This window comes from Gossypium hirsutum, chromosome D12 (assembly GCF_007990345.1).
Source record: "Gossypium hirsutum isolate 1008001.06 chromosome D12, Gossypium_hirsutum_v2.1, whole genome shotgun sequence".
Taxonomy (NCBI): Eukaryota; Viridiplantae; Streptophyta; class Magnoliopsida; order Malvales; family Malvaceae; genus Gossypium; species Gossypium hirsutum.
The window spans coordinates 347,207-369,201 of record NC_053448.1 but is presented as its reverse complement, the minus strand read 5'-3'; the positions used below and the strand labels follow the sequence as shown (position 1 = coordinate 369,201).

Below are 21,995 nucleotides of genomic sequence, written 5' to 3'. Positions count from 1 at the left end.
AAAAAACCCACTCTTTTATTGGGTCTATATTGTTAGTTTTTAATAAAAATTTTATAACTTTTTTTTATTATAAATTTTAAAAGGGTGTAATTAATTTTTTTTAATTTGTTACTAAGGCCTCTTTGACCCTTTAGTCTTATTAGTTTAAAAAATTTCTAATTTACTTCCAATAAAAGAGTATGGGTCAAATTGTATAAAAGTGTAAAGATTGTGAGTTAAATTTATTATTATACTTTATATATAAATATCAAAACAAATATTAAACGAGTAATTTTAACAAAGAAACTATTTTGGTCACTAATATAATGTATAAAAACTATTTAACTATTTTTCAATAAAAAAAATTATTAGAATTAAGTGATCCGAATACTTATTTAAATAAAATACATTGGTAAAATAAAATAAAAGTAAAACCCATAGAGGTAAGGTTTTTTAAACCTTATTAAGCTTCATCTATTTGATATTGATTGAAATAAAGTGTTTTAATCTTACTACACTCCTATTAGAATATGGTTTTACAAGCCTATAAATAGACATGGTCTACTCCTCTTGTAATCATTCGAATTTGACTCTTCCCGAAAGGGTTTTCACGTAAAATCTGTGTGTTCTTTATTTTTTTCTCTCTTTTTCTTTACGATACATTGTCATTATCGAATGCGTGTACATGATTTTGTGGTACTTTTATCTAAACTAAACACATCAATATATAATCCTCGGACATAAATGTATTGGATAAAAAAATGCCCTCGTCTTTACCAAATATCCGCTTCTATGAATAGAATGGAATTGAAGAGATTAATTATACAACTTAACCAAATATAATAGGAAACTTTTTAAAGCACCAAATTTAATTTCAAAATTATCAAATTTCCCCCCAATTAGGCTGTTTCCTCAACATAACCTAAACACTAGGTTTAGCATGAGTTGCTGAAATTAATAGGCTTCTAGGGTCCCCTTCAGTGATGAATTTGCTAAAACAAAGAAAAGACGGACCGGACCAACAAATTTAGAAATGCATAAAGTGGATGGTTCCATGTGTCAGACGTTCACGTGAGAGGGGTCTGATACTTTTAACTTTTTGAGATATTTTCAAATTAGGTCCATCACTTTTATCAGGCTTTTAATTTAGCCATAATTTATTCTAATTTGTTTCAATTCAGTTCTAAACTAAGTCTAATTGCCTTAAATATAACTTCTTATTTATTTAATTTATGATTAAATTTAAAAGTTACACTTTTCTTTTATATGAATTTTGGATTATTATATCATTAGTTTGATTTTATGAATTTTTATGGATGTGATTGAGGGAAGATTGGTCTTGGAACCTCAACAGAAGGTATTATCTTACTCGGACGTTTTATCTCCCGTATGGAGCACTTCGGTTGCTGTAAATACGAGCTACAAGTTCATGTAAAAGGTATCAGTATTTTTAAAAATATTAATTCTACAAAGTAAGTCTGTGGAGAATCAAACCATCAACTAAGACTTATATGTCTTATCTTAGCATACATGGTACCACTTGACTAGCTACCATCAACCAAGGTATATGCTAGTAAAGTGATACCAAGTATACAAACTAGTATTACATAGTTTATCATAACTATTCTATCTAAACTCTAAATGTTACATTAATATAAATATAACATTCAAAATTTACACACATTAATAAATTAAACACACTAATATATAGTCCAGCAAGAATAATTCTATTTGATAAAAAAAAATTACCCACTTATTAAAAATTTATCCACTAATGCCGTAAACCACATTGCACTTTTTTTTAATATCAAAGTGTCAACTTTTTCTTTCCTTGGGCAGCCAATGAAGGCGCTTCTGCATTCTGCAAGATACCATAAACTGATCTCCCATAGAATGAGTCGACTCTCAAGGCTGGATTAATTTATTGGAATCAGTATTGTGAAGTAAGAAGTGAAAAGCAATCTAAGTTTAGCATAAATTAATGGAATTGAAAGGCTTATCTTCAGTTTTCTAAATTTATTATTGATTCTGAGCAGATGAAAGCCCCCTTACTGATGAATTTGCTAAAACAAAGAAAAGATGAGCCATCATGTTAATATATTTAATGTAGTAGAAATGCTCTTGGATCTTTCTAACACCATAGATGCATAAAGCAGGTGGTTCCATGTATCAGGAACACCAGGCAAACACCAATGGCTGCAATCCGCCACCATTGTAGGGGGCTTCTGCTTTCTCAAAACCAAAAACTTCCCTTGCTTCGTTGCGTAAATGGAAGAATGTGCATCGACTCGATACTGGCTGAGCCTTGTGATGTTCAAGTATTTTACCGGTGTCCTCATGGCTTGAAGCGTTTGCTCTACAATTTCTTTCAGTGATTTACCGAATGTCAACTTGTAGGACTCATCCATGATGGGCCTGGTTGATTTATAGCACCAGTTTTTCCCGAAATGCGGCGGAGACATACCCCTGAAGTACACTGTTGTTTTGCTAGTGTCCACGTTTTTCTCTACCCAACGAGCCCAAGTCTTCATTGCAACCTTAAATGCTGTTTCGATTTTCATATCAGCAAACACCTTCCTCTTGTATCCAAAAAAATCCCACCTGCCAAATTTTCACCACTTATCTTTTTACATATATGTATATATTTGTACATGTGCACGTGATTCATGCATTTACCTTAGGCGGTTCGCCCACCAGTGACCAGTGTTGAACACCATAATATCTGCATCTTTCCATTTCCTAGCAGTAGGGACAAGTGAATCAAGTTTTAAAGTCTTTTTGCCATCCGTCTTGTTCACAAGTACTTCCACAAGAAATTCAGTCCAGTCAAACTGAATAACCAAGTTATAAGACTGTAAAATCAAATATTTTCTTGTCAAACAACAACAAACAAAACCAAAGCAAAGCAAGTTATTGAAAAATGTTAAGACTTAAGACCCAATATTGAAGAATCAATGTAAAGAGGAACATGTACGTACAAACAATTGCTTCTATCTATATGGTGAAAGTACTTTTCAATTTCTTTAATTATATGCTTTACCTCAGCCCTGAAGACCCGATTCCGAGCATCGAAAGAAGATAGGCCAGGTATAGCAGAATACAGAAGGCAAGCAAGAGATTCAAATTGGCTATGGTTGATGGAGTCCCCAACTATTACGACTCTTCCCTCTAAGCCTTTCCAACATGTCCTTGGCATTAAACCTTTAGAGGGAAACAAAACAATAAAATATAGAAACTATATAAATTATTTTAAAAACCAGAGTCAAATTTTGTTGCTTACCGTGGAATCTTACACTCATTAATTTCCCACCTCCATTTCTCATATTCCTTGTCCGGTCGTCCATTCCTTCTGCAACTCGTTGTTTCGCTTAAAAATGGACACATCGCTGAATCATATAGAGGACTTTCCTTAGGATCGTAAACCCATTTTCCTTCGAAGATGTTGCATTTTCTTCCTTCCTCCATTGTCACCGGTACCTCGTCATCATTGTCCTTGGGTTGTTCTTGATTTTGCGCCTCCAACACAGAAACCAGAGAAGAATCTGCTGTTCGTGCTTCAATTTTATCACTCAATTCTGATGGTTTTGCATCTCCCAAACCTGAGGGCTGCTGGAACGAAGTGGTTGCTTGCTTCACACTATCAGATAAGTCTGGTAAGTTTGCAGTTTGCAAACATGGTAAGGCTGGTTTTGAGTTTTGCAAGCCTGATAAAGGAACCTGAGAGAGGATGTTTCAGTTAGAATTATGCAAGATTGAGAGCTGGACAAAGGTTCATTTGAAGATTTATCTGGTTCTTCATTCTCAATGACGCTTGGGGGCATTGGAGATTGCTTGTGCATGGGGAAGCCATTGAAAGCTTCAATCGGCATTGTTAGATTTTGAAGTACTGATATATTGTTGTTACCAGGGCTGTGGTTGAGGAACAATAGAAGAACAACTATAAAACTTGCAAACGTTACAAACCACCATCTTTCAATGATGGTGGAATTGCCCATGGCTGATGGCACTTCTTGCTTGAACACAAGGCTATGGTTTTCTGAAGCTGTCTTGAAATCACCTTGGCTGAACCATAAATATATAGTTCATAGCTAAATTTTGTTTTTGTCGTAATTATTTGGAGAAATACTCAAATAAACGTTTGTCTTAAGTTAAGAGACCTTAACTCCAACTTGGCCAAATTATAGTCCTGAAGGACAGACTTGGAAAGATTGCTAAAGAGGCAATTGTGGAAGCTGTGGTTTAACTGATGGAAATCGTTTGGATGCATATGCCGGTATTTTATGATGTGAAAGGAGAAAAAAACACTACAATATGCCATCGACGCACATAAATCCAACAAAGCCCTCTTCATTTTGTTAAAGGACTTGGAATAAAAAAAATTACCCCTCAACTATAGCTTTTTCTTTTTCTGCACTAAGCATTTATTTTTCTAAAATATAACTAAACTTTTTTTTACTACTTTTGGTTTAACCATTTGCTGATTTAAAAGGAATTTGGAGCCAATCAAATTATGAAAGGCCTTTTTTTTAATTTATTCTAAGTCTTTATACTTTTTTTATATTTAGAAGTTAGTCTTACTTTTATTCTAAGGAATTGATCTGTCGTAATTCGATGTAGCAGATTAAACTAGTTTTCGTATTTGAGGAGCTTGAATACAAGCACTTTAGTTAGATTTTGGTTAAGGTTTCATTACTTTATTTAAATTCAATAAACTGATAATTTGAGTCTTTTATTGACCTTAGGGGCCGAATGAGGCCTAAGCGTGAGCTAATATGCTTTGTAAGTGTGCAGGTGATCTGCCGTAATTTGGTATAGCAGATTAAATTAATTTTTGCACTTTAGGAAGTTGAACATAAGCATTTTAGTTGTGTTTTAATTACATTTCAACAAGTTCAGTTAAGTGTAATAAAATGTGTAATTTGAGTCTTTTATTGACTTTAGGGGCCGAATGAGGCCTAAATATGAGCTAATATACTTTGTGAGTGTGCAGTAGACCATTAGAAGTCGCATTAACTCGATACTGATCGCTAAGTTGCAACACGGAACATTGGATGTCGCAACATAGGGAGCAAAACTGAAGAAGTCCAAGACTGCCTTTGATGTTGCGGCACAGCATGAGGATGTCGCTACAGAGCCTTGAAGACACACTGAAGCTGAGCATACTACCCTCAATGTCGCGACATAGGACTTGGTGTGTTGCGACATCGCTTTTGTACAAGAAATTAATACGAGCCAGAGGCGTTTTGGTCAACACAATCTAACTTTAAGCTCGGGAACGTCAACTAACCTAAGGTTAAGGACGACGACCATTCTAAGTTTACAAATAGACTTAGCTAACACATGTTATGGACACCTCATTCTATTGTATAACTTTCTCTTTAATTTAGTCTTTAGTTTTTCCCTTCTCTTAAGTTTTAGATTTTTATTCTTGTTCTTGTTATTTACTTTTGGGGAGAAATCAGATTATGTAATTATTCTCAAACTCTATGAGGATTCAGCACTTAAATTCAATACAATCAAGCTTCTTCTAAACTCTATTCTTGAAATTGTTCTTTATGTTCATTCTTTCATTCAAGTTTATATTGTTTACTATATCCATAAGGAACTAATCCTCCTGTGGGGGATTAGCGAGTAGAGGTATGAATAATTAACTGTTTTGCAGAAATTTCTTAACAGATCAACTGTTCAGGAAAGAAAGAACCTAAACCCTAGGCTTGACAACCCTAGGAAGTCATCAAGATGAGAATTAACCCAAAATTGGTATGGTTTATCCGTGAACACTTTAGCCCTGAACCGGTTTAGACTATGAGGTCGAAAAATAAGTAGTTCTTGCCAACTCAATATTTCAGTGGACATATCGGAAGATCCTGCTGGAGTACTGACTAGTTTATTGAACAAGAAAATTCGAGACAACAATTGATTACGATTACCAAAGTGATCTAATCACCTATGCCTAGATTTGATATATATTTCCTTATTTGATTTCTTGCTTTTTATTTATTTAAATTTCTTTTATTTCTTTTCTTATTATTATTATTATTATTATAATTTATCCAATAACCCTTCTTTTAATTCTTCGTACTATAATTCAAATTAAAATATTCATTAGATCTATTTATGTTTAAATTAGAATTAATTTAGTACTTGCCTCCCTTAGATACAATCCTTGGAGTAAGTACCTACTCCGTTATAACTATAATTACAACCTGATTTGTATACTTGTAGATACCTTTTTTTTTCTATCTTTTGTATAGGAATTATACTATTGACGTTGGTACGTTCGGAGGCGTTCAAGTTGTTGAGGCCGTTGCCGCAGAGGCTGACCGCCTCCGTACTAACGTCCAAAGTCTGAATACTGCAATAAAATATAGAGAGACAAGGCGGTATCCGCAATTATACATGTCAAATTGTAATATAGTTTTACAACGAAATAAGTGAGTACTTCGGGGATCGTATCCAAAGGAGGCGAATGTCAGATCAATTCTAACCTAAACACTAAAAGATCTCATTAATACTTTAATCGAATTATAGTACGAAGAATTAAAAGAAGGAATAAATACATATGAACAATAATTTAAATTATATATATAACTACATATGAACCATAATAAGTACTAAATTAATAATTTAATGGATATTCAAGTTTTAATATCGATACCTCCATGTTTTTGAAAGTGCAAAAAGTCAATAACGTAATTTTGTATTGATACTTTATCACGAGTATCAATATTCGAGGTAAAATAATCGATATTTTTTGAAAAGTACCAATAATTTTCGAGACTTTAAATTTTAGACAAGAAACATAATGTTGTTTTGGTACTGATTTTCCATTTGGTATCGATACCGAATGAAGGAAATATCGATACCCATATTCTAGTATTGATACCTACGTAGTCAATTTTGAGATTTTGCAAAATTGACCTTATGCATTTTAAACTATTGTTATATGACTATCTGATCTATGTTTAGCATGTAAGAATGAAAAATTGACCTTATGCATTTTAAACTATTGTTATATGACTATCTGATCTATGTTTAGCATGTAAGAATGACAACTTAAGAGTAAGTTTGACTTAAAATCTATACGAATATTAAAATGGGAGATGTTTCTTTGAGAATGAGCTTTTAATTGTTGTGTATGACATGTGACAGTGGTGTGACATCCTGATATTTGAGTTCGGCAACTGGGTCGGATATAGGGTATTACAAATTTAATATTTATTATTGTTCAAGTATGTTTAACGAAACATTTTCAAGGTTCGTGGTTGCCCTTTCAAGATTTGAATTTTATTTATTTATTTTGGGAATGCAATATGCCTTGTCACTGCCCCAGACGCTTTTTGGTTAAAATTATTTAATTTACATATATTAACCATGGTGTAAGAAATTGACATAATAGTTTATTTGGCTTCCAATTTTATAAAAAAAATCATTTTAATCTTTTATTTAACTTTTCGTCTTTTTTTGTCCTTAAGCTTACATTATTTGTCAAATCACCTTAAATTGAATAAAAAATTAACATCGGTTAATTTTGCTAATGTGACATCCCATGTTAGCAATTAATTATTTAAAAAAATATATAAATATTAAATATATTTTTTTATAAATTATAATTTTTTAAATTAAATATATCTCGTATAATTCAAAATCATCTATTTTAATTGATTTAACAAATACCACAAATATAACAACTAAAGAAATAAAATATTTTTTTTATAAAGTTTAGGGTAAAAAGCGATTATGCATGAGAAAAATTAGTACGATAGAAGGATACATATTTTTCTTTAGCTTTCAGTGCTTCACCCTTGTGAAAAAGAAAGCTAACGAGGTCTAGGGTTTTATTTATTTTATTTTTTTCTAAGAAATAGGGTTTTAATTTCATTTTGGTCAGGGTTTTAACTTTAATACTCCTTCTTCACCCAGCACGTCATCTTCCTTTCTCTCTTCCGCGCCGGCGATAGTCCCTTCTTCTTCCCTTGCCGCTGTGGACTCCCTTTAGTCAGCTTCTTGTCAGGTTTTATTTTTTCTTCTCTCATCTCTCACTTGGGCTGAACAGCAAAGCAGTTCAATATGCTTTAATTCTCTCCTTTTCTTTGATCAATTTTGTGACTTTGCTTTAAAGCTTTTGCCTATTTTTTTTCCTTATATGATCAAATTTATTAATTTACCGACTTCCCTGTCAAGCATTCCTTTAATTTTGTAGGTTTGCTTGGTTTGTCATTGTTTGATAATTTCAGTTTCAGTATGAATCTTTGTCTGCATCCTAGAGCTTCATCTTAAAAAGATAGTTACAGTTCCCTGTCTTTATTGGAGAAAAGAGTTTTCTTAGAGCATTAATCGCTAAGGTAGTTGCCATTGTTTTTTTCTTTTGCTTTGGAAGTTACGTTATTAGCTTTGTAGAAACTGGTGAAAGAATAGCTTAAATTTGTTTCTCAGCCTTGAGTGATGTCAGATACTTGTGCATTATGTTGAAGTTTTGCTTTGGTGAAATACACAGTTACACTTCCATTCGTGCGTTCAACTAACCTATGCTATCAAACAATAATTTGCCCACTACTGCCCTCCCACAAAACAATTATGGCGTCTGAATTATACAATACATGTTTTTTTTTTCCGAGACAATATTACCCGGTTGCTGAGACTTTAATATAATTGAGTTTCGAGTTTCCAATTCTTTTGAGCTGCTAGTTGTATGGTCTTTTTCTTAACATCAGTTTTGTTGGAGTAAATGTAATCGGGTTCCATGTCTTTTTGAGTCTGCATTTGGTTCCTTTGCTGAGGTCTGCTATGCTTCTAACAAGTGATTGTATGTCCCAGCTTTATTGTTCTTTTTTCTATTGTCTTTTTATATTAAAGTATTCTTTATTGGCTGAGTAAAAAAGAAAAAGAAAAAAAAATTCTGGTTTCTCTTGCTGGCTTTTCGATTCAGAAGTAGGGAAGCTGATTTTAGAAGGCTTTCAGCCTTTATCTACTATGAAGGGCATTCAACTATTTCTCTGACTTTGTGCATTGTCTGGATTTAAGGGGATAGGCTATTTTACTAGCATTGTTTGTTGAAACAAGAGTGTGTTACTTTAATATAGGCTAATACCTTTTGAGTTTGTTTGAGGATTAATGTGGGGCTGTTTGTTGGGAATGTGGACTTTTCTGTTAAGTGTCCACTTAGATGTTTTGAAGAGTATCAACAACAATGCTTAGTAAATTACAAAGCTTATAAGAAACTAGGAAAACATATGAATGTATATGCACCTAGTGCATCATGTCCAAGCCTTGCAATAATTTTAGCCACTGTGGCCTTACGTCATTATGCTTTATGTATACTTGCGTTAGCATCACTATTTTATTTCTTTTGAATTACTTCTTTATCATTTTTGTCAACTGTCAAGTCAAACCATGAATCTTTTAGAGTTTAGAATGTAAGAAGGTGGATAAAGTAAATCCTTTGGCTTCTATTTGGATGGGGTATTATGTCTATAGATGGTAGGCTGGATTTTTTTATTTTTTATTTTGCTTGAATCTTTTAGCTAATTTATTCATTCTTATCGGTGGCTACTTTTCTTGATAAATCACCATTTATATCAAGCAACTTTTTTTTAGAACTTCCTTTTGCAATTCCAGGGACTATGAGTCATCAGGAGAGTCAGAAGTTGGATAATGTGAACCCTTTGGAGACGAGAGTTGAGGTAACTGTTCCTGTTTTTTTTTTTTTTTCTTTTTCTTTTTTGACAATACTAGCTTTTTAAAAAAGATAAAGAATACAAGTGAACCCAGAAGACATCTCTCCTGTTTCAATAATATAGAAATTTATGCCTTCCTTGCATACTTTCTAAGCGTGCTTGAAAACATTTTTATCTCTTTATCATGGATATTTATGTGTTAATGCAACTATTAATTAAGAGTAACAATATCAGGATGTCATTGAGAGAGGCGATAATGATTTCTTGGACGATAATCATGATCAAGATGAGCATAGTGAAAGCTCCCAATCCCATCAAGCAGTTGATGAGAGTGACTCATCTGAAGATGAGGTCAGGCATGGCTTTTAGTATTCTAGAAATCATATTTTTATTTAGATTCTTATATCTCTCTTTTGGCTTAAAAGGTGGCTCCTCGAAATACAATTGGTGATGTTCCATTGGAGTGGTACAAGGATGAAAAACATATTGGGTATGACATTGCCGGTAGAAAGATAACAAAGAAAGAAAGACAAGATAAACTTGATTCCTTTCTCGCAAGTGCTGATGATTCAAAGAATTGGTTAGTTTTCCTGCTACTGATTATTTAGTTTTTATGTTAGTAACAGTTGGTCTTTAGTTATTTCCTTTATCTCTTCTTTTTCTATATTTGGGAGGCTATGATATTTTCAATGCTATTTAGGCTTCTTTTATCTCTATTTCACATGACGTTCTTGCTCAGTAATGGGTCTCTGCCTTTATACACATATATTGCAGTCTCAGTTCCTTTTTGTCCAATAAGTACATGGAAGCTAAGCTACAGTTGGGAAATTATAGTCTCACAAAATGAGTGTTACTGGATGCTTCTTTTACTTAAAAAAAAAACTATTTATTAATTAAATAATGTTTGCCAAGTACATTTTAACTCTGATGGCACATTGTATCATACATTCATTTACACTCCTGAATGTTGTTGCCATCAGGCGCAAGATTTATGATGAATATAATGATGAGGAAGTTGAGCTGACTAAAGAAGAGATCAAACATATTCGTAGATTGCTCAAAGGGAAGGCACCACATGCTGAATTTGATCCATATGCGGTATGTTACCCATGTTCATATGCATTGATGATATTTGGCCTTAGATATTGTCTTGGCTTTATTCTCAAGGTTAATTCATAGCCATTTCTTGCAGCCTTATGTTGATTGGTTTAAGTGGGATGATGCGAAACATCCTTTATCTAATGCTCCAGAACCAAAGAGGCGGTTTATTCCTTCAAAATGGGAGAGCAAAAAGGTAATTCTTTACATGTATAGGTTTCAGATGATGGGTGAGAACCTTGTCCCTCCAACTCCCTCTGCAGCTGCTTTTTTCCAGCTTCATTTATATCTGTGAAGTAAAAGCTTGTAATGATCATTTGCTAGGAATAGGAAAGACAAAATTGTTCATAAGGGTCAATGTTGTTCTGTTTTTCTTAATAGTTGACCTGTGAGTCTACAGGTTGTTGAGTATGTTAGGGCAATTCGTAAAGGATTAATAAAGTTTGACCAGCCCAAAGAAGAACCTCGTTTTTATTGCCTCTGGGGAGATGATTCAAGCTCAGCTGATAGGACTAAGCATTTGGCTTACATTCCCCCTCCTAAACCTAAATTGCCAGGTTTGACCTTGGGCCATGTTGTTTAAACTTACATTTTGCTATGCTATTTGAGCTGTTATTAAAGCTTTGCTCTTATCAATTTTCAGGCCATGAGGAATCATATAATCCTTCTTTAGAATACATACCAACACAAGAAGAGATCAACTCTTATCAGCTGATGTACGAAGAAGATCGCCCTAAATTTATTCCTAAAAAGTAATATACTAAAGCATTATTTGTTAATTACAATTTGACTTGAAAGTATTTACTTGTATGTTAGATCTAGCATACTAATGATGTTGATATGCTTAGGTTCACATCCTTTAGAAGCATCCCGGCATATGAGAATGCTATCAAGGACTCATTTGAACGATGCTTGGATCTATACTTGTGCCCTAGAGTACGGAAGAAACGTGTAAGTCTGAGTTTCTGTTTGGAGGAAATCTTAATGGTTTTCTGACATAATCGTGATTTCTCCTCTACAGTACTCTTTTCTCATATCAACCAAGTTAATCTGAATTGCCCTTATCTATGCTTCAGATTAATATTGACCCTGAATCCCTCAAGCCCAAGTTACCTAGTCGAAAAGACCTCAGGCCTTACCCATCTACATGTTATCTTGATTATAGAGGTCATGAGGGTGCAGTTTTGTCAATATCTGTGGAACCTTCAGGGCAATGGATTGCTTCCGGTATGAACATTTATCAACTACAATTTGTTATCAAAGTATTAAATGATTCCTTTCACAAATATAAAACCAGCACACAAGCGTTTGATAATTGCTTTTGTTTGCAAAGGTTCTAAGGATGGAACTGTGCGGATTTGGGAGGTAGAGACTGGTAGATGTCTTAGAGTTTGGGAGATTGGTGAAGCCGTTCAGCTTGTTGCATGGAATCCTTTGCCAGAGCTTCCTGTTCTTGCAGCTTCAGTGTAAGACTGATTAGATAGTAATTGCAATATTGATTTCACTCTTATGCTTTTTGTATCTTCTTTTTCACTACCTGTTTTTATGAAACGAAGCAGTGTTTATGCGTTCTATGCTAATACACTAATATTTGATAGGGGAGCTGATGTACTTATTTTGAACACTGGATTTGGGAATGAGGAGGAACAGAAAAGAATTAAGGAACTTCTGCATATTGGAACACCTACCACTGATGATTCTGGTCTGTTTGAAACATATATTCTTTCCCATGCATGTAATAAAACGGATATGGTCTGACTCTGGAAAATGTCAATTTAATGCACAGATGATATGTCATCTTTCTTAAGCTGGATTCAAGATGAAAAGTATGACTGCATCAGACTAAGGCATTATAGGGTACTTGGTTCTGTCCCTTCCTCTTTAGGTGTATTCAAAATTATCTGGTAATGCTGAAATTGAGATCAGTTGGAAGGTTTTATAGGAAAATGATAACAATTTGCTTGGATATGGTTTTGCAGACTGTATCTTCAATAGAATGGCATCGTAAAGGAGACTATCTTTCTACAGTGATGCCAGCAGATATCCTTTTTTTTATCTCATCTTATTAACTTTATAATTTTGGTTTATTTTAAGCATCAATTGATGTCATATATGTAGTAGTCATTGTGAAAAGAAAATTTGGGGGTGTTTCCTGAAGTCTTCTCATTTCTTTTGCATATATTTCTTTCTTGTTGCTGATCTTTGATAAGGTCTTTTTATCTTAAGATATTGCTTCTGCACATAAGAGATTTTTGCTCCCATATGATTCTTTTGGTCATTTCCTTGGTTTCTTAACTTGTTAATCACGAGAATCAAGAGCAGTTCTCATACATCAGCTCTCTAAAAGGCTTACTCAGCGACTCCCTTTTAAGCTCCATGGCCTCCCAGTATCATCAGTTTTTCATCCTACTCGTTCTATCTTTTTTGTTGCAACAAAGAAGAATGTTCGTGTGTATGACTTGTTGAAGCAAAAGCTAATAAAAAAGCTTGAGACTCAACTGCGTGAAGTTTCATCAATTGCTGTTCATCCTGCTGGTATTTTTTTTTTTCTCTTTCATTTGTTGCTACTCTCTTTTCCTTCTTTCCCCCTACTATCAGCTGTCTTCTTAAAATAATATATGATGCCTGTTTCTTCTGTAGGTGATAATTTAATTGTGGGGAGCAAAGAGGGAAAATTGTGTTGGTTTGATATGGATCTGTCATCAAAACCTTACAAAACTCTCAAGTATGTGACAATGATTCTTTTGAAACTAGAAACATAGCTTTTAACTGTAAGACTATTTAACTAACTGTATCATAGTTGGTAGCAGTAAGGAAAGTCAATATGCTAAGACTATTTATAGCGAGTGTGCAGTTTTAGATTTACCATTTGAGAATTTTTAGGCTATTCTTTTTTCTTTGTTTTATACTTCACATTTATTTTTGGGCATTTCAGGTGTCATCCTAAAGACATTACCAAAGTGGCATTCCATCGCTCATACCCGCTGTTTGCATCATGCTCGGATGATTGCACAGCCTACATCTTTCATGGCATGGTTTATGCAGATCTTAACCAGAATCCACTAATTGTACCATTGGAAATTCTGAGAGGGCATACTAGTTATGATGGAAGAGGTAAGCTATACTTTTACTACTGGGTTTGGATATCAAGTTAAGACGACAATCTAGGCACATATACTTGGTTTGTTGTTTGAAGTTATGTATGGGCAGTAGGTAAGTAAATGTGGTGTTGATTGCAGGAGTAATGGACTGTAAGTTCCATCCAAGGCAGCCCTGGTTATTCACTGCTGGTGCTGATTCATCAATCAAGCTCTATTGCCACTAGGATTACATTTAAACTGCAATGCAAATCAATGTGAAAAAGAAAGTTGAGTACACATCAGTTAATTAGAGAAGACCCCATCTCATTACAAAACCTATGGTAAGATCTTAATTTTGTTATAATTAGCTTTGTCTTCCGTTTGATGCAATTTTGATTGATGAGTGCTGGGCCGCGCAAGCGTCATGTAGATTTAAGTATGATAAATGTTGACGATCTCATTTATATTGTGACGTGGGATTTGAATTTGTGGTATTTACACTTTCCATTTCAATCTCATTTATTTAATGACCAAAAATATCAATTTAGTTATTGTTTCTATACTCGGTATATAGAGGCAGTCCATTCATGACAGGTGTACAATTATACAGCTTTTTTGCTTTATATTTTTTTTAGATTAAACAATGGTCAAATTTTAGTTTTGGTCCCTAGTTTTTGTACTTTAATTTTTAACATGATTTGGTATCTCAATTTTTATTCATTATTATTTTTGTTGCATGAGTAATGTGTCATCAAGTTATAGTTACTTGTATCTTTCCGGATCAGAAAATAATAGAGTTGCCCACTATATTGCTAACATGGGCTTAGCAAAAGCTAATCCATTAATGTTTGGTGTGGATTATCCGAATGGAATTCATGCCCGTGTAATGTATGTTTAATGAATGATTAAGAAGTATATTAAAAAACTTGTTTTTGCATCTAGATTGTGTTTAAAATTTTAAAATATTATATATGCGGTTTTATTTATTTAATATATAAAAATAAGTTAATTAAAATATTTTTAAATAAATATAAAATACTATCTTAATATAATAAAAATACATCATGAATATTATTAAGTTATAATTTAAGTATAATAAAATATTTTAAATCTAACTTAAGAATAAAAAAGAAAATAAATTTAATAATAAATTATTATCGAATCAAAATATAAGAAACAGGTACGATTGTGAAATAATTGAAAGTAAATTTAATTTAAAATTCAATTTCAATTTCAAATAATTAAAAATTTTAATGTTTTATTTATTTAAACTTTTAAAATTATATTAATTTATAAACTTTCATCTTATCTTAATGGTCAAAATAATTTAAAGTTAAAATGAAAAATAAACTAAATACTGAGTTTCACAGAACAATTTTTTTTTCTGTGTAAAAATAGTGTAAAAGAAATTTATTAAAAAAATTCATTAGATATGTATATATATTTATATTAATAAAGAAATCATATATCAACAAAATTATTTTTAATTCCATGCTTGTAATTTTAAAATTTTACACTATTTAATGATAATTAAAATTATATAAATGATATTTTCAAAAAAGTATAAATAATTAAAAATTAAAAGCCATTTAAAATAAAACCTTAATAAAAATAGGTTTAAATAAATGAAAATCAATATCTTTTTATGATTTTAAAATTATAAAAATGAAATATTTATTTCATTCAAAATTATTAATAAATAAAAGTAGAGAAAATAAATTAAAAATATATTATCCTAAAAAATTATCTTAATAGAATTTAAAATAATTGATTAACTTAATTAAATTAAAATAAAAAATTTAAAAAATTATTAAGCAATAATAAAATGTTTTAATACTGCATATTTTGATTATCTTCAATAGAACACTAAGAAAATAACTGTGAATTCAAAAAGAAAAACAAAACAATGAAAAAAAAGAACATATTTTGCACATTTATAAAGTGGTCTAGATGAAAATGCGAATTTTTTTTAAAACAATGTGTAATTAAAAAGAGTAAATAACAAATATAAAAATTGTGCCCTTTAATAAAATATACTATTGATTAAAAGAATAAATGTATTTAAAAATGTATAATTTTATTTAAAATATATTTTTTTGTAAAATTTAATTTTGACATGATTGTAAAATCATAAAATTAATATATATATTTATTAAGTTAATATTAAAAAAAACTTGTAAGCATGAATGGATGAAGAATATAATAAATTAAGATCTAATAGATTAAAAAAATGTTTTAAAAAATTAAGAGAATAAAGTTTTTTTTTTCTCAAAAAACGATTTTTTTTTTCTAGAATAAGTAAAAATAATTCTAAAACATCAATGTATAGAGAGGATAAGCAACTTTAGATTTCACCAATGATATATTTTATCTTGATTTCAAAGTTTAAAATTTAAATTTAAAATTTTAAAAATAAGAAAAATATTGGTTTAGAATCTTATTTTAATGACTAGTTTTTTATATAATATTTTATTATCATACTAAATTTTAAAATAACAGTAAATTTTAAATTATATGCGTAGGTTGGTCTCTAAGTCCGATCATGTATGGGAGTTTTAGTCCAATTAGTCCCAGTTAGTTGATTTTAGTTTGGACTATATCGGTTCTTAGTCCGTTTATGCTGTAATAGTTTAATTGTACTTGGTGGTTACTTGGACAATATGTTTTTTTTTGTAATAGTTTGATACTTATGATTACTGTATTTGTATTTGTACTACACTTGTTACAATTAAAAGAATTAAAATAAATGATAAATTTTAGTAGATAATTTTGTTAATTTTATCTTTCATTTAAAATATTAAATATTTTTAAAATAATTTATATTTATTTTTCATTATATAATATTATTTTTCCTGATTTTAATTAATTTTTAATTTATATTGATTTATAAATTATTTTTACGGTTTTTAATAATTTTTAAAATATTTTATCAAAGTTGAACATTTAAAAGAAAAAAAATATTATAATTTTTAAATGATATTTTAACATAACTTCTTTTTTTTTTACATTTTTTATCTCTTGTTTATATATTATTTTCTCTAAAAAATGATATATTATTTCTAGTGGAGAAAAAAATATTTAAATCATTTTATGATAATATATTAATTATTTAAATAACATATTAATTATAGGAAATTTAATATATTATTTAAAAAAATGTTACAAATAATTAAAATATTAGAGATTAAACTTGAAGTTTTAAATTATTTTAATTAACGAAATTTCAATATATTTACATTTTTAATTATATTTAAAACTTATATATTAAATGAAAACAATTTTTTAAATTGATAAAAATATTATAATAAAAATATAATTCAATGTAAAAAAAATTGAGAGTGCGGCAATTAACACAAATATAAGCTATATACCTTGTTTATATATATATATATGGAAAATAGACACGTGTCAAGGTATTGTTAACTATGTATTGTTAACTATGTCAAGCTAATTAAGGGTGAGTTTAGATGGGCGGTGCGGTTAGTGTAAGAACGGAGGTGGCGGTGAGATTAGATACTGTAGCGATACTGTAGCGTGAGACAAAAAGTAAGCTAAACACACCGCACCGTACCCAATTACCCATCCAAACCCACCCTAAATAAGTTGGTTGGGGTCATGAGCAAATAAATTCATTAGTCAAAATTCAAAGCCCTAAACTCAACACCATGAGTGTAAAGGTATTGTAAACTATGTTTTGTAGTACTTATTTCTTGACATGCATGACACAGGCTCATGGTGATTCGACAAAACCATTAACTCAACATTCACACGTGTCGAGATATCCCTAAACAAAACGTATTCTAAAAAATAACTTTTGGAGTCACTTGTTTTAATAAATAATATTAAAATACAATAATATAGTTAAAATTTTTCATTTTTTAAATTAAAATTTGAATTAAAATTTATTTCTTAAAAATTATAGCATCGTTTTAAAAAAATTAAAAAACAATATTATTTATATTATTTTAGTTTTTTGAAACATTTAGAAAAAAAAAGGAATAATTTAGAATTATAATGAAAATAACTCATGGTTTAAACTTAAAAGAATGTTTTAAAATATATAAATATTTAACAAAAAAAACTATTTTAAAATAAAACTTTTGAGATTACTTCTAAAAGATTATATCTAAATTTATTTTTGAAATACATATAAAATTATAAATGAAATATTACAAAATTATTCACATATTTATTATTTATTTTAATAAATAATTAAATTATAATGAAAATATATTTGAAAAAAATTGACAAGTAAATTTATTTTATTATTATTTTTGAAAATATACTTTATTTTTATAAGCATTATATTTTAAAATAATTTATTTAAAAAATTATACATTAATTTTTTTAAAGTCAGAACTTTATGTTATTGCAACAACCCGATGTTGGCCTTCAATCGAAAACAACACTCAATTGAGCTTTTGGTCAAATATAAGTTATCAATTAAGCCATTGAAAAATCAATTTTTGTGTAAGCCTCTAATTGCACGCCCCAAAATATACAAGGTTAGTTATAAGAAATAGATAAGAAATAAGACATAGGCTGAAGGTTAAATGTTTGTTAGTTCATCTTCTTAGAAGTCCTAAATTCAAAACTCATTCCTTCCATTTATTTTCCTTTGGTTTTCAGCAAACACGATGAAAACCACACTAAAATAAATACAATTAAAAGTAAAAACTAAACAAGAAATAGATCATAGGCCTAACTGTTAAGAGCATACTTTTTCAACTTAAGTGACCTAAGTTTGAGCCACTCTTTTCCCCTTTCCATTTTCTTTATTTTCGGCCCCAAAATATTGGGTTATTTACCCTTGCCGCCCTTTCAAACCCTAACTATTTAACCATCTTTTTCCTATTAGAATTCGGTTCGCTTCTTTTCGATTTTAGTCAAATTCATTTCCATCCTCTCTTTATATTTCTTTTTTTTCCCTTTTCTTTTCCTTTTCCTTTACACCAAGTTTTCATCTAAAATCTAAAAACTATTTTGCTCTCTCAAATCAAACCGCTCACCTTTCTAACGTTTTTCCATCGGCTTGTAATTAACGTCAACCACACTCCTATATTTGCCAAAAAAATTGGTAAACACATCTCAATCCCGATGAATAAATCCCAAATTTTTATAGTATTTTTACTCGACAATAATCTTTCAACCCAACTAAACAATCTTTTTCAGTTCTTGACAATTCTCTCGATAATCTAGATGAATATTGAGATCAACCATTAATTCATGTGTAAATATCATTTTAAGGATCAAATTTAGGAGAATCGAATCAGAATCGGGTGTGAGGAACAACAATCAGACTCCCGATGAAAGCTGTGTGTTCTTTTACAAGCGAATCGGGGCAAACCGTGTCTAGGAATTAAGATCACAGGGTCTCCCACTTGGGTGGACCACACAACCATGTGCCCTGGAAACCTTATGCTAGTTCGTGAAGCACACGACCAAGATCCTTCCACATGGCCTGCCACATAGTCGTGCCTCCCTTGTAGGTTCATTTTTGCATTTGCTATACGACCGTGTAACCCATCCACATGGCTTCAACCCCCTCACAGGGTCGTGTGACCTTTGTTTTACAACTTTACCCAAAAATTTATGTATTGCTCAATTTTGTCCTTAAATAGTCCCTGAATTTTTTTAGTGCTTTATTTCATTCAATTAAGTCCTTTATAATATGAATAATGTTGGAACCCATGATCTAATTGGCTGAATTATTATTGTATATTCATGATATAAAAATATTACATGTTTACTGTCACTGTAATTCTAATAAATTGATAATGTTTTCCATATCACTGTGTTACCGAATGCATGACATACATGCCTACTATTATCGTTAAACCAAATTCATGTTAAGCAAGTTTTTTGCTATTGTCATGATCTGTTATAAGCATGATAATTGCTACTATATATATATTTGTTATGAGCTTGTTATTGCTACCATATTGATATGTTATAGCATGTCATGTTGCATTACATGGGGTAGGATGATTTGAACGGAGGAAGTAGTTGGCAGTTTATTGGCTCGACCAGTGGCTTATTCACCACGTATTTTAGTCGGTAGTCATCTGTTTAACCAATGGTTCATCCACAACGTATTAACAACTTTTATATACACAAACGAATGGTTCATCCACCAATATTTTAGTCAGAAGTTTATCTACTTGACTAGTGGGTCATCCACAACGTATTAGTAGCTTTTATCTGCACAGACGAATGATTCATCCATCAATATATTTTTATCATTAGCAGTTCATCTGCAATGATTAGTGGTTCATCCAAAACGTGGTGTAAAGGTAGAGGAGTTCTGAGGAACTCTTATTGTGGTGAGTAGCGGTGGGGTAGGAACCTTTTCTGATAAACTAAAATTTTATTGCATTAATAAGCATTTGCATAGTTGTGAACATTGAGATATTATGGTGATGAGTTGATTTGAAATACCAATATTCTGAATTGCTATTCAATTGTGTTCATTATATAAGTTAATAGTCTGTACGATTTGTCTACTGTTTGCACTAATATTCTTGTGATTGAACTCACACTGAGCTTCATAAGCTCACTTCCCATTTTTATTTCCATTTCTACAAATAAGAACGCTCATCGTTTAATTATTGCCCAAATCTTATTTATTTTTTTAATTTTTTTTAAAAAGGAGGGGCGTTCAATTATTTCTGTTCAAAGAGAAATCGTACTCTTTAAGTTAGAGGCGCAATTTATCGAATCCCTTAATTAAAGAACACCACCTTGGTTCAAATTGCTAAATATACAATGTATGAAAATGAAGCTTCTAATATGACATACTATGGACTTATTCGAACATAATACATTATATGAGATACACGAATATGTTTAAATATTTTATATGATGTCATAAGAACATAAATAATGCAATATATCATAACTAATAATAATGTTATAAAAAATGTTAATTAGAGCTAATAATAATAATAAAGGACCAAATAACAAATTATACAATTTGAAGGGGCAAAAATATAAATAACAAAGATAAAAAATACAAGGAATTAAAAAGAAATAAGTATGCTTTGAAGTTTAGATGAAATTTAAAGTACAAATTAAAAAAAAAGAAGTAAATAAAAGACAAAGGAAATAATCGAGAATTTTAAGGGTAAAACTGTAAATTTTGTAATTTAAAGGGCAAAAATAATAAATAAAAATTTAAACATGCTGGAATTTAAATAATATAAAGTAAAGGGATCGAATCTAAAAATAAGGACTAAATTGAAACCCTAAAAAATTTTGAAGTCCGAATTACAATAAAATAAAAAACCAATAAACAAATAAATGATTAAATTAAAACCAAATGGAAAAATATAGGTACCTAGCGTGCTATTTTCCCCAACCCCAGAACACGTATCACCCTTAGTGGGTCAATAGTAGGTCAAGGGACTAAATGTAAGAAAATAAAATGAAAGGGGTAAAATTAAAACAAATATAAAGGAAATAAGACGAGATTAAAAAGGGGGCAAAAAGGCAGAAGGACCAAAATGGCAATTAGCCCCTCCATTCAAAAACACGTGGATCCTAGGAGGGGTCGGGTTGAATATTCAGATCAGGTTTGAAACGATGCCATTTTGGGCTTATGAAGCGAAGCCCAAAACGACGCTGTTTTAAGGGGCTTATAAAAGTTAAAAAAAACTTTAAAAAAAATCCTTTGTAACCTTTTAAAAAAAAACTCTCTATGTTCTCTCAACCCCCTTTCTGACCGGCCATAGGACGATGGGTCTCCGCCGTAGCCGCCGATCCTCGGCGACGAAGATTGCTGCCTCCAGTGGTCGGATATCACCAAAACCTCTCCTTTCAAGCCTTTTTTGCGTAGATTTTAGATCTAAGATTCAAATCCCTAAAAACCCAGTCGAAGTCCGACTAGAAGGCGAGGAACCTTTCGATTTCCTCGTCCCCAATGAGGCCCTCGATGAACCCTAAGGGTTCGAAGACCTTTCAAATCGAAAGGGGACCTCCCACGACGGCGACTAACAAGTAAACAAAAAAAACTTGAATCTTTTGTTATATATTTTAATATTTTTGATATTTTAGACGAAACTGAAAAAATGAACTACCTTTGTTATTTTTTTTGCTTTTATTTTATTTCGATTTCCCCTTCTCCGTCGAGACCCTTCGAATCGGCAGAGAGCCACCGCCGATG

At 31.1% G+C, this 21,995-nt stretch overlaps 3 protein-coding genes across 3 annotated transcripts; 1 reads left to right on the top strand and 2 right to left on the bottom strand.

Moving 5' to 3' along the window:
• Window positions 1-2,059: 2,059 nt before the first annotated feature.
• On the bottom strand, window positions 2,060-3,126 carry LOC121224601 (protein trichome birefringence-like 1). The gene is made up of 3 exons (XM_041108095.1): window positions 3,020-3,126; window positions 2,656-2,718; window positions 2,060-2,580 (listed from the first exon to the last, which is right to left on the bottom strand). Exons 1-3 carry the CDS (start codon window positions 3,046-3,048, stop codon window positions 2,067-2,069), a joined length of 606 nt encoding a protein of 201 aa, XP_040964029.1. The 5' UTR covers window positions 3,049-3,126; the 3' UTR covers window positions 2,060-2,066.
• Window positions 3,127-3,255: 129 nt separating this feature from the next.
• Window positions 3,256-4,246, bottom strand: LOC107921003 (protein trichome birefringence-like 18). The gene is made up of 3 exons (XM_016850857.2): window positions 4,137-4,246; window positions 3,789-4,041; window positions 3,256-3,696 (listed from the first exon to the last, which is right to left on the bottom strand). Exons 1-3 carry the CDS (start codon window positions 4,244-4,246, stop codon window positions 3,256-3,258), a joined length of 804 nt encoding a protein of 267 aa, XP_016706346.2.
• A 3,444-nt stretch (window positions 4,247-7,690) lies between these two features.
• LOC107930755 (ribosome biogenesis protein BOP1 homolog) lies at window positions 7,691-14,394 on the top strand. Its single transcript, XM_016862477.2, has 19 exons — window positions 7,691-7,807; window positions 7,903-7,993; window positions 9,598-9,662; window positions 9,891-10,007; window positions 10,082-10,236; window positions 10,637-10,754; window positions 10,849-10,950; window positions 11,155-11,311; window positions 11,398-11,506; window positions 11,603-11,705; window positions 11,831-11,981; window positions 12,088-12,220; window positions 12,353-12,456; window positions 12,541-12,611; window positions 12,734-12,794; window positions 13,062-13,289; window positions 13,395-13,479; window positions 13,690-13,868; window positions 13,994-14,394. The coding sequence occupies exons 1-19, from the start codon at window positions 7,724-7,726 to the stop codon at window positions 14,077-14,079; spliced, it is 2,199 nt and encodes a 732-aa protein (XP_016717966.2). The 5' UTR covers window positions 7,691-7,723; the 3' UTR covers window positions 14,080-14,394.
• The last annotated feature ends 7,601 nt before the right edge of the window (window positions 14,395-21,995 follow it).

Bases quoted from the DNA above. Each gene is read 5' to 3' on its own strand.
- LOC121224601 (XM_041108095.1), bottom strand. From the start codon at position 3,048: ATGCTCGGAATCGGGTCTTCAGGGCTGAG. The intron at 2,719-3,019 runs GTAAAGCATATA...CCCTACTGCTAG, and splicing joins ATCGGGTCTTCAGGGCTGAG to GAAATGGAAAGATGCAGATA. The intron at 2,581-2,655 runs GTAAATGCATGA...AAAATTTGGCAG, and splicing joins TGGTGGGCGAACCGCCTAAG to GTGGGATTTTTTTGGATACA.
- LOC107921003 (XM_016850857.2), bottom strand. From the start codon at position 4,246: ATGCATCCAAACGATTTCCATCAGTTAAACCACAGCTTCCACAATTGC. The intron at 4,042-4,136 runs GTCTCTTAACTT...TTTATGGTTCAG, and splicing joins TTGGCCAAGTTGGAGTTAAG to CCAAGGTGATTTCAAGACAG. The intron at 3,697-3,788 runs GTCATTGAGAAT...ATCCTCTCTCAG, and splicing joins AATCTCCAATGCCCCCAAGC to GTTCCTTTATCAGGCTTGCA.
- LOC107930755 (XM_016862477.2), top strand. From the start codon at position 7,724: ATGAGAAAAATTAGTACGATAGAAGGATACATATTTTTCTTTAGCTTT. The intron at 10,237-10,636 runs GTTAGTTTTCCT...TGTTGCCATCAG, and splicing joins GCTGATGATTCAAAGAATTG to GCGCAAGATTTATGATGAAT. The intron at 13,869-13,993 runs GTAAGCTATACT...TGTTGATTGCAG, and splicing joins TACTAGTTATGATGGAAGAG to GAGTAATGGACTGTAAGTTC.